This window comes from Mastigoproctus giganteus, chromosome 10 (assembly GCF_048544385.1).
Source record: "Mastigoproctus giganteus isolate SK-2022 chromosome 10, ASM4854438v1, whole genome shotgun sequence".
NCBI classification, from domain to species: Eukaryota; Metazoa; Arthropoda; class Arachnida; order Uropygi; family Thelyphonidae; genus Mastigoproctus; species Mastigoproctus giganteus.
Genome location: NC_143584.1, coordinates 53,185,501 through 53,198,093, shown reverse-complemented (window position 1 = coordinate 53,198,093; position 12,593 = coordinate 53,185,501). Strand labels below are relative to the sequence as shown.

The window sequence follows — 12,593 nt, the reverse complement described above, 5'->3', positions numbered from 1 at the left end:
CTCAAGGACCTATGCATTTCCCTCCTCCCTTAGGTAATTATCCAGCTGACCTTTGAATTTCTGCAGACTGTCAGCCTCTAACATTTGTACTACCGTACATCCATGTAGGTAACTTATTCCAGTAATTTAAAACTTACTTGATGATGTTCCAGCAAATGTGAGATGCAACATTTGGTTTCAACATGATGGGGTGCCTGCCCATTATGGAAGATGCGTTCGTGACCATTTGAACAGGCGTTTTGGGCATCAACAGATTGGCCATGGTGGACCCGTTGCCTGGTCCCCACGCTCACCTGATTTATCAAGCCTTGATTTCTTTCTGTGGGGGGGGGGCTCTCAAATCTATCGTGTATGAATCGCCTGTTGAGACAGAAATGGATCTCGTGGCGAGACTCGTCTGCGCTGCTGCTACTGTCAAAGAAACTTCAGGTGTGTTCGACCGTGTCGGCCAATCCATGCTGCGTCGGTGTCACGCATGCATCGTCTCATGGTGGAACCTTCTAGCATCTGTTGTAACATCATGAAATGCATCCATTTCGTACTCCACTGTTAATATTATGTCAAATAAATGTTTGCCACTAAATACTGTTGTGTGTCATTTCTGCTTCTTGTGCCTCTGCTAGTACTTTTCCCGTGACGTTTCGGTTATGGGTTCCTATGCGATTCACATTCCTTTAAATGTTACCTACCTCCCTAAACGTTTTTACCAATATTTTTGAGACACCCTGTATATATATTAGTCTGCAATGAAGTGACAAAGGAGGTTAAATAATCTAAGGCACATTACGAGAAGTCTTGTAATCTGCCTTAGATTAGGAGAGGAAAAGAATGCAAAGAAAAGCAGCACCAACAGAAGAAAGGGAAAAGGAGTTGAATCACATTGGTCCACTAGATTATGAATGGATTAAATGTTGATGATTATACTCAAGTTGCTGACAAACCAAAAGGGTATTTTCCATTTATATTCGCATGTGAAGAATTTTTTAGAGATGGGGATGCCAGAAGCAAGTCAAACTCTGGCAGGGAGCTGAATGATTTTGTGATAACTGAAAGGAAAGCGAAGGATAAATTGTTAAAGCTAAATGTAAAAAAGGCACCTAAAGTTGATGTGATCCATCCAGTTATATTAAATAAGCCATCAAAAGAGGTAAGCAAACCTTCAACCATGATATCAGGGGAGGTCCTGCAGGGAAACCTTCAACCAAGCATCCATCCCTTGATTCAGGGGAGGTCCCTATGAATTGGAAATATGCAAATGTGTCCCTAATGCACAAAGGGGGAGGATCAAAGTGAGACAGAAAACATAGTGACTCCATTACTTCCCTGTTTGTTCCAAGCAAAATAATGGAGTCAATGGTTAATTCAGTACCATCTAGACAGGAATGCAGTTATACTACAGTCATAGCATGGATTTAAGGGGCGACCTTGTCTGACAAATTTCAATGTATACCATGGCACAATGACAAAGGAACTGGATTCAAAAATAATTCTGACATCATATACTAAGATTTCAGAAAAGCTTTTGATACTGTTGCACAAATAGGAGCAGTATGGCATTAAGGGAAAGTTGCAACTATGAATAAAGTTGCAACTTTATTCATAGTTGCAACTCTGTCCTCTCCCAATAAACTATCCATAGTTTATTGGGAGAGGACAGAGAGTAGTTATCAATGGGCACTAATTATCTTGGGCTAATGTTATTAGCCCAAGATAATGGAGCCCCCCCAAGGTTCAGTACTGGGTGCACTATTGTTTTCTACATTTATTAATGATATTAATAAATGTATATCAGGCTTACTGTCTATTTGCAGTGATAAAGGTTGGCTGGATAGTTAATCATGGTAATCAGGGTATGCTACTTCAACAAGATCTAGACAAATTAGGCAATGGGCTGAGAAGCAGCACTGTAGTTTAATATTGACAAATGCAAGGTACTTTGTATGGGGGTGTAGCAATCCCAAATTAACATACCAGCTGTGTGGTACCACACTCAGGGCAATGGAGAATGAAAAAGACCCGGGGGGGGGGGGGGGGGTAATTGTGCAGTCAGATGAAGTTCTCTGCATAGTACAAACAGACGGCCAAGACAGCTCATGGGGTTTTGTCAATGATATTTAAGGCCTGATGTAGCCAAGTGGTCAGGAGCGCGAGTGAGTAGCACACAGGATGGGAGTCGGGGGCAATCAACCAGGTATTGGTTGTCCCCTGGCTGCAGAACACCAGCTGCTGGCCTACAACATAACAACAAAACAAAACATTACACTGGCACACACATGGCTGGCATTGGCTTATGTCAATGCACTGAAACCCCAATGGTGAATAAGGAAACCCTGGTGGTTGCAAAAAAGTACACAATGACATGTGGCCTGACATAGCTGAGTGGTCAGTGTGCGAGTGCGGTTGCACACGCTCTTTGAGTGGACCGGGGTTCAAGCCTGTGACTGCTAAATACAATTAATATTTGTACTACTGATTGATTTATTGTAAACTGGTAGTCGTGCCAGAGTATAAACAAGAACATATACAGGAATTTTGTAAGCAGAGGTAATTATCCCTTTGAATAACCCAATAGTTAGGCTACATCTTGAATACTGCACACAGTTCTGGAAGTCTCATTTTAGGACGGGTATGAATCTGTTGGAGTGGGTGCAGAGAAGAGCAACAAGATTTGTGAGGAGGAGCAAAAGGGTACTCTTACTAGGAAAGGCTTCATTCTACAAATTACATCATCTGGAAACTAGCCTGCAAGGAGATCTTATTGTGGTATTTAAGGCCTTGAATGGATTGAATAAGTTCAATGCCAATGGAATCCTACCTGTTGCTCAGATTACACATGTGAGGGGACATAAATTCAAAATGAGAAAGATGGGTTGCAGGTCAAGTGTGAGAAAATTTGTCATCAGGCAGAGGATGGTTGAGTGTTGGAGCAAATTGCCATCTGGTGTTATGTAGGGGTTTGAAAAACATTCAAGGAAAAACTAGATAAACTGTTAGAGGGAATGGACAGGTTAAATAGCAAGTGTTGGCTCTTTTTTTTTTGGCTGATACTGTATATGCTAGCTTGTTGCATCATTTTTACTACTACTACTACTACTACTACTAATAATAATAATAATAATAATAATAATAATAAATATGGGAGCTTTATCCTGTTGTATAAGGCAAAGGGTAGGCCATATATAGAATTCTGCATACAGGTTTGGAAATTGGAGATTTCATTTTAGGAATGGCACCAATCTACTAGAAAGCGGGCATTGAAGAGCAGCAAAATTAGTTGGGGGCACAAAAGTACCCTTAACAAAAAAGACTAGGTTTCTATAAAGTGCAGAATCTGGAAACTAAGCCTATGCATGGTGGCATCAAAGTGTCTAAGACTAAGAAGGTTGATGCTGATGGCATCTTTACTAACACTCACAAGGGAATAATTTGCTATTTAAAAAGGATTTTTTCAGAGTAGATGTGTGGAAATTTGAATTCAATTAGAGACTAACTGATTGCTGGAATAAACTTCCACCTAGATCATGGAAGTGGACATTTTGAAGAAATTTAAAGAAGGGTTGGATAAACTATCAGAAGGAATGGACAAAGAAGTGAACAAAATGTTTTTTTTTTTTTTTTGGCTGGTGCTGTATATGAGCTTTGATTCCTTGGTATTAGAATTAGCTATATGGTGTAAGAAAGACTGACATTTTGCTCTGCCAACCAGAAAATAAAATAACTACTTGACTTGCTTCTCAGATAGGTACCTATCCACTATCCAGCTTATTCCAGTATTCAATAACTTGCTGGAAAAAAAACAAAAAAAAAACAGATACTTTTCTTTATAGGGAAACAACTAATGGGGTAATTTGCTTTATTAAAAAAAGTATACTGCTTTGACAACCTAATATTTTTTGCTAATCACATGTGAAAAAAGTTAATTTTTTAATTTTTTCTGTATTATGAATTGATATAATCACGCTGAAGAAGCAAAAAATGTTCATTACTAAGAACCAAAGATGTACACAGAGATAACCAGTAAATGGCTCAGTATATAACATATTTTTTTACAGTGGGTCACCTTCAAAAGTCTTGCAGAACTAATGTATTTTTCTCTTCCTCTTCCTCTCTCTCTCATGTTGTTAATCTTTTAAATATATAAACTTCATATCTTATGTACTAATTTTAAAATAAAAAAAAAATAATAATAAATGAATACCTGTAATTCTTGTGCCTCCATCAGAATATGGCTTTTCCCACTTCAGATCTACATAGCTTTTGCCAACTTTTGCAACTACTACATTTTTAGGCGGTGATGGCACACCTAAAAACAATTTTCAAATGGTAATCTATTGTCTCTTTCATTCCTTTAAAATTTTTAAGATTAATAATTTTCATTCTTCATAATCAAAAAAAAAAAAAAAAAATTGCACAGATAATTAAATTATATTTACCAAATTTAGGTTTCATTTTGAAAAGAGCAGTTGGTGAACTAGGCTTGCTAAATCCTGCAGCATTTTTGGCTTTTATTCGAAATTCATATTCTGAATTTTCCAATAAACCAGTAACTGAAATTTTAAAGAAGGATTTTGATTAGCAGTAATTTCAGAAAAAAAAAACTGATTAATATACATTAAAAGAATTATAAAGCATTTGTAATCTAAGTGAGTTCTAAATATGTGTTTATTTTCAGTTGAAAATTATATACATGTACTTATCATATACATGTACATAATATAAAATTATAAAATTATATTAATCATGTAAATTATATACATCATTAGTCACTGATGATGATGATGACTGTAAAAATTTAGTCATCATCAGTGACGGTAAAAACTGCAGATAACTCATATAGAGTTACATATAGAGTTACTAATTATTACAAGATTAAATAATAATGTTAAACTTATTAGTTAAGTTTAGATGTTAATTAGATACTTAAGGATTGATCTAAATTAAATTTAGATTTAGGATTAAATCTAGGAAATTAAAAAAATATATACTAGAAAGTTTATTTTAAATCACACATTTATCTAAGTGCTGGATTGCATAGATTGCACTTAGGAATTCTGAAAAGATAATGCTTTCACAAAGGAGTGTTGTACAATATATTCTAATGCTATTCAAATTGCAGTCAGCACTGTGGCATACACATTAGATTCAACTGAGAGCTCTTGGGAAATAACAGCGTCTAATTGAATTGCTGTTGTGCCTACAAGCATTTCTCATTTTAATCCATCGGCATGGATTAAAATGTGTTCGACATTTTGATTTGGGATGGTATTTTTTCCCATTGATGAAAATATCTCTCATATTCAGGAAACCAGAGGTCTTGGGGGGGGGGGTGAGCCTTGGTGCTGGACTATTTATTGCAACGTTGTCTAGATTAATCTGCCACTCTATGAGTAGGTTTCACAAACATATATCTACTGGTTTACTGGCTGCTTGTAACTATGCATTTCCCACTTTGGTTCATGCAGGTATTCCCATTCTGGATGACTGATGAGACCGTGAATTTTTATGGCATAATTCAAAAAGCCTTTGCCTACACAAATGGAAAACTGATTTGTAGAGCTCTATATACAAACTTTGCATTGGTGATGTGTCAAATGCTCCTACAGCTACACCACAGTATCCAACCATTTCAGCATGCTTTTTCATGGAGAGCATAAATTGGGGTCCACTAATCCAGTATCTAGCCTGATAATATCATAGCCTGATATAAATAGAGCAGACTGTAATGACCTGCTCTCACATCATTGCAGCACTGTTCTGAGGATGTTTAAGTCTTTTAAGCAGACGGTATGTAAGCTTCTAATATGTTCTATAAAGTTGAACTTGTAAGGTCTTTAACATCTTTGCAATTACCCCAAAGGCCTTTACACTGCAACATATTTTTCATTATTTGGCTTTAGTTGTTTCTGCTTGTTTTTGGGGGTTTGTCTGCCTACATCATCATTTGAATGCATTTCAAGGATTGGTGTGGGTTTGTTCTTCAACATCCACGCATGTGGGTTCTTAGTTAATGTGTTAGCAACCATAATGGCAGCTTCTATAGGAATATATGAACTTGAGTTGGATATTGGTGTATTGTCTGTTTGGTTTGTCTGCTGGTTTTTTTTTTTTTTTGTTGCTTTGGAGAGATCTGGTCCAGTCAACTAGGCAGATGTTTGGCAGTACCAAGACTTGTGATGATGCAACAGTATGTCATTTTTGAATCGCAGCTGCATATGAACATGAGCTTTGAAATACATGAATGTGCTTTTTGGCTTCTTGACAGATGACCTTGTGCTCCACCTTATTTCTGGATCTGCTTCTCCCTTTTCCATATTTTGAAATCTTTGGAGAAGCTGAATGGTTCTGTCTACAATTTGGGCAACAGAGGGATTGTTGACCGTGCTCTCTGTGCAAGGGTCCTAAACACTATTTGTGAATGATTCAAATTCTGGCATTAGTAACACTGTATTGGTTTGGAATATGTGGTTCTACATGACAAATCAAATCACCTTCTCTCTCTGTGCTTGAGAGAGTTCATGAACTGAATGTAAGAATTATGTTTCTAGTTGGAACAAATATACCACCTCTTTTAATGAAAATTGTTTTGGCCTGAATTACTTTCTGGTCTATTAATTCTTGGACTATTTCTTCTTCTGTGCTGTTTATTAAGTCCCATTCCATTATTACTCCTTTTGAACAGTTCAAAGTTACATGTGGAGTAACTTTGACACTGGGATTCCCTCAGAATTATTGCCACTCAGCAGTAGTTCTGAGGGCTAATGGGAGGTTTCAACTAGCAGATTTCCTGACTTTAGTCTGTGAACCAGTTTAGTCATTACTTCTATACTCTCCAAGCACCTTTGTATGACAAAGGGTGAGATTTTGATCTGTTAGGGAATGCAAGATCAGGTCATCTTATTGTCTGTATGCCTGTTTGAGTCTGAGTCAATGAGTTGGATATAAGTGTTCCATGACTGTTCCTTTTAGCCTTGGGAGTGTATTTTCTTCCTGGGTTACTGGCCCAGCCATGGAGAGGCAGGATCAGTGACCAAACAGCTGGTAGTAAATGATTAAACTTGTTAATATACAAAAAGAAATTAATAGAAAGTGATTTTCCTTCTATGTCTTTGGTGGCTTTCTCTTAGACTTTATTACAGAGAGATTTGGTTTTAATGTCTCTTTGCAGTTATAGTATTGTATTCTATATGGAACTTACTATAAATTTCAATCAAAATCATTTAGTTACTAAATTGCTTGGTACACTGGGGGCTTACTGAGTGGCACATCCCTTCTAAAAATATACGCTGGGCCCCACCTCTAACTAGCAGATTAAAGTTCATAGACAGATGTTTCCCAGTCCATCACTAAAATTATTTAACTGGCTGAGAACAGATACCATTCTGTTCAAAAATGATGCAAAGTACAAGTACAAAATTATCCAGAGAGTTCTGAGTAGAAAACCTCTCTTTAAAGTGAGGGATGGGGTGTGTAAATTGATACTTATCTTCTTTTGCTTCAAAACAAAATGTATGGGTGCTTTGGTGTGGTCTGCTTGTCCTTTGTATAGTTTCTCTAATTTTAACCCTATTAAGCTTTAAATTAATTTAATTTAATTTGTAAAATGATTGTGAGTAAGCCTCTCTAAGCTGTGTAACAGTCCAGGGCAAGTAAGTTTATATATTCCTATAGGCCTTCTTGTATTCATGACATTTGCCTACAATAAAATGATATTTATTTATTTACTTATTATTAACTAATCTCACAACTCATAAAATAAAAAAAAGTGATTTTTTTTTTCTAGCTGCTACTAGTTTTGCCATTGGAAATGAAATGTACTACTGTCGATTAATTTTCTGTGTCAATATTATTTTCTGTTAAAGTGCATTTCCATTTTAAAGGAGGTGGTGGTGGTACAAAAATCATACCATTACCTCCTTTAATATGACAATGATGTCGCATGGCGCGGTAAGGTACATTGGCATATAATGTAATTAAATGCAGGAGTACAGAAAGTCTAGAAATGAAAAAAATAAATAAATAAAATAATAATAATAATAATAAATAAATAAAAAAATATGTTAATGCAATATTATTTAAAAACAAAAAAAACAGATTTTTTTTTTTTCACATATTGACTAAATTTCATATTAGAATAACAGGCATTATTTATATTAAATGTTTAACCTCTGTATGATGTATCCTTAATTAAATGGTCACTGGCTGGTCTCCATTTTCCATCTAATGGATCTCTAAATTCTACTTGATAACCTTGAATTTTGGATCCACCATCGCTATTAGGCCTTTCCCAAATCAGATTTACACTGTTCGTGTCAGAATCTACAATTTGAGGTGTACCAGGAGGACTGGGAACATCTAAAGTGAAATTTAAAAAATAAAATTAAAGTTAAATAATTTCATTGGTCATATTATAACACTGATGCATGTAAGTTTATTTTATTATATAATAATCCATAAAATTCATAAATTTTTCATTTTTTAGTTCACATTTATAATTAAGTAAACAATTATTATAACATAGATTATGTTATCAAAAATTATTGGGGCAGTAACTATTAACCATATTTTATATAAATTGTTGGTTACACAGATATTGCACTAGCACAGAGGTATTAAGTGTAATGCACTTATAGAAGGCATTTTATATATATATATATCTAAGTCCTATACAATTGATGTAACATGCAGAAATGAGCTCAAATTGGATGCCATAAAGGACTCAGTATACAGCAGGCCCTCGTCATAACACGGTTCACTCTAGCTGATTTGCTATAATGCAGTTTTTATATTATAACCTATATCTCACTCTAATGCTGTCACAACTCACTATAACGCTCTTTTACCAGCGTACAGACTGAATTTTTGGCATGTTTAACGAAAACGTTTCAGGCATGTTTAACGAAAAATGAATAGCAAAGTTTCCCACGCTCAGTGAAATTTTCTCCCACACTAATTTAATTGCACTATGATGACTTGTTACGTAGTTCTGAGATCAACATTTAAAAAAATGATCAAGTATATTGATTGTAATATTTGCATTATATGCATTTATCCAAAGTCACTCAGTATAGTGTTAGACATCATTAGTTTACTCGAACATTGTATCATAATTAATGCAATGCTCTTACATTTTCAAAGATTAATAATGGCGGATAAGAATTAAAAGTGGTGCTTAGAGGGGAACAGGTATCCTGTGTGTTATCAGACACTCAGCCTAAAACACTGATGGATCCAATATCTCTCTATTATAGAAGATTTAGGAGAAGTCCGGTTGGCCTGCCTCCCTAAAATCCACTCATGCACACCTTCTCGATGGTAAGCCCTGTTACGTCACTTAGTTGGCAACGAATGTGTAGAGTGGTTCTCTTCAAGATGCCTGGTCAGCGTGAAGAGGAAAAGACCAAACCCTCCAGCATATGACAGTACGACGAAACAAATGGCCCTCAGTCCCCAGCAGCTTTCACTCTCCCTCTTACGGCAGTGAGAGGTTCAAGAGTAGAAGCAGAGGGTGCTAAGAATCTTTGGATACGACCAGGCTGCCATGCACGGAAACTGAACTTGGCCTGTTATAACGTAAGATCACTCATCGGTGAAGACAGGATATTAAAGCTGGAAAAGGAATTAGAAAATGTGAATTGGAATATCATCGGTTTGGCTGAAAGAAGAAGAAGAAATGAATCACTTATAAGTTTATCAAGTGGAAATCTGCTGTACATCAATGGAAACAGTGAAAGGAGTGAAGGTGGAGTTGGGTTTCTGGTCCATAAAGATTTTAAAAACATTTTGGAATTCAAAAGTACATCACCAAGGATGTCAAGACTATTACTCAGGATTTCTAAAAGGTAAAAGCTAAAGGTTATAATGATTTATGCACCAATATCGAGCCATGATGAAGAAGAGGTTGAAGAAATGTACACCAAAATTGAGAGTCTTCTAGATGAGCAGAAAACCCACTACACTATTATTATGGGAGACTTCAATGCCAAGGTTGGAAAAAGACAAAACAGTGCAGAAAGGGGAACTATAGGAAATTTTGGAATTGGTGAAAGAAATGAAAGAGGTGAAAGACTTGTGGAATTTGCAGAATCTCAAGAACTGTCAGTAATGAACACTTTTTTCAAGAAAAGGGTGAACAGAAAGTGGACATGGAAGAGTCCAAATTTATTAACTACTAATGAAATTGACTTCATCCTCACTAACAGAAGATATATTGTGAATGATGTTACCGTCCTGAATAAGGTAAATGTTGGAAGTGATCACAGAATGGTAAGATGTACACTTGATATAGATGTAGGAAAGGAAAGGAAAAAACTGACTCGAGTAAATCATACAAAGATCTTTGAGATAACAGAAGAGGAGAAAAAGCAGTATTTACTGGAACTTAAGAATAAGTTTGAGCTTCTGCAGACTGCTCAGGACCAAGATATTGACGAGGAATATTACAACTTTTTGAAAGTGATAAAGCCCAAGAACCCTATAGGGAAAAAGAAATCCAAAGAAGAAAAAATTAGTCAAGAAACACTTGTCATGATGAACCAAAGACGACAAATGAAAAGCAAGAAAAACACTGACAGGGAGAAAATTGAGTATACTGAGTTATGCAAAGCCATTAGAAAGAGACTCAGAGAGGACATAAGAAAATTTAACACAAGGAAAGTAGAACAAGCATTAAGGGAAAACAAAGGATTTAAATCAGCAGCCATGAGCAGTAATACAGAAAGACAAATGATACTGAAACTGAAGAATAGCGATGGTGTACTTATAAACAGCAGAGAAGGCATAATTCAAATAGCAGAAGACCAGAGAATTATACAAGGAGCAGGGGAATGATTCCAGCAGTGGGGAAGATGGATTGCAAAGTAGCAACACATACAACATACCCGATATTCTTCCATGAGGTAGAACATGTGTTGAAGAAAATGAAGAATCAGAAAGCCCCGGGGGAAGATGAAGTTACTGTAGAGTTGTTAAAATTGAGAGGAAGAGACATAACACAAAAACTGGGAAGGCTCTTCACAAAGTACATTAGAAAAGGTGTGACACCTAAGCAGTGGAATAATGCAATCATAGTTTTGCTGCATAAGAAAGGAGATAAATCAGAAATTGGAAATTATAGACCAATTAGCTTGTTATCCCACATCTACAAGTTGTTCACAAGGGTCATTACTAACAGATTAGAAAGAATATTTGATGAGAATCAACCGAAAGAGCAAGCTGGCTTTAGGACAGGATTCTCAACTATGGATCACCTTCACGTAATATCACAGCTAATGGAGAAAGCAAATGAATATAAAACACCATTATGCCTGGCATTTGCGGATTATGAAAAGGCATTTGACTCCATACAGCATAAGGCAATGTTTCGGGCACTGGAAAGACAAGGCATTGATACCCCATATATTATGATTTTGAAGAAAATATATGAGAGTGCTACCTCCTTTATTAGACTAGACAAAGACAGTAGGAAATTTAAAATCAAGAAAGGAGTTCGACAAGGAGACAATATCTCTGAAGCTGTTTACTGCTGCCCTTGAGGAAGCTTTCAGAAGATTAGACTGATCGCAGAAAGGAGTCAATGTGAATGGAGAGTACCTAAACCATTTACGATTTGCAGATGACATTGTGGTCATAAGCCACGATCCCAAAGAATTAGAGGAAAATCTTAATCAGTTATGCACAGCTAGTAAGGATTTTTGGACTAAAGATGAATATGGCTAAAACAAAAGTAATGATGAACAAGTATGTCACAGAAAGGGAAATAATGATTGAAGGAGCAGTAATTGAAAAGGTGGAGTCATATACTTATCTGGGACAAGTTATTAGCTGTAATAACGATAAATGGCTGGAAGTCAAGAGAAAAATAAATTTTGGATGGATAGCATTCAGGAAATATAGTCACATACTGAAGAGCAATATCCCAGTTTGTCTGAAACGTAAAATAATGAACCAATGTATACTCCCCACCATGACTTATGGAAGTGAAACTTGGGCACTCACCAAAAGAATGGAAGAGAAGCTGAGAACTACACAGCGAAGAATGGAACGAATCATATTGGGAATCACACTGTTAGATAAGAAGAGAAACACATGGATTAGGCAGCAAACTCAAGTAAAAGACATTCTTATCAAAACTAAAGAACTAAAATGGTCTTGTGCAGGACACATAGCTCGAAGACATGATGACAGATAGACTAAGAAAATAACAGAATGGTATCCAAGAGGAGCTAGAAGAAAACCTGGAAGACAAAGGCAGAGATGGATAGATGAAATTCATGAGTTTGTGGGTAGTAAATGGATGGTCATTGCACAAAACAGAAGGAACTGGAAAGTTGCTGGAGAGGCCTTCATCCTGCAGTGGATTGAAAATGGCTGATGATGATGATGATGAAGAATTAAAAAGGAACAACGTCTGGACATGGTACAAAGCCTACTAAGGTAAGGAAAATACTGAATTTGAAAATAAATTAAATTATATGTTTTGAAGTGAATCGATTTCGTTCAATGACAAGTGGATGTGTGCAATAATTTAGGAATGGCAGATTCCACTGTCAGGACAATTATAAAGATTAATTTTAGTAGCCGGAAAGACAGCTGTC

At 36.1% G+C, this 12,593-nt stretch overlaps 1 protein-coding gene across 2 annotated transcripts in view; it reads right to left on the bottom strand.

Moving 5' to 3' along the window:
• LOC150079033 (twitchin-like) overlaps positions 1-12,593 on the bottom strand; it is a 2,795,346-nt gene that overhangs the window by 680,045 nt on the left and 2,102,708 nt on the right. For both annotated transcript variants that reach the window (XM_090382361.1, XM_090382360.1), the window contains 3 exons: positions 8,164-8,352; positions 4,434-4,547; positions 4,199-4,303 (listed from right to left, as the gene is read on the bottom strand). In XM_090382361.1, the coding sequence (XP_090238487.1) occupies positions 4,199-4,303; positions 4,434-4,547; positions 8,164-8,352 (408 nt within the window). The remainder of the gene's footprint in view (positions 1-4,198; positions 4,304-4,433; positions 4,548-8,163; positions 8,353-12,593) is intronic.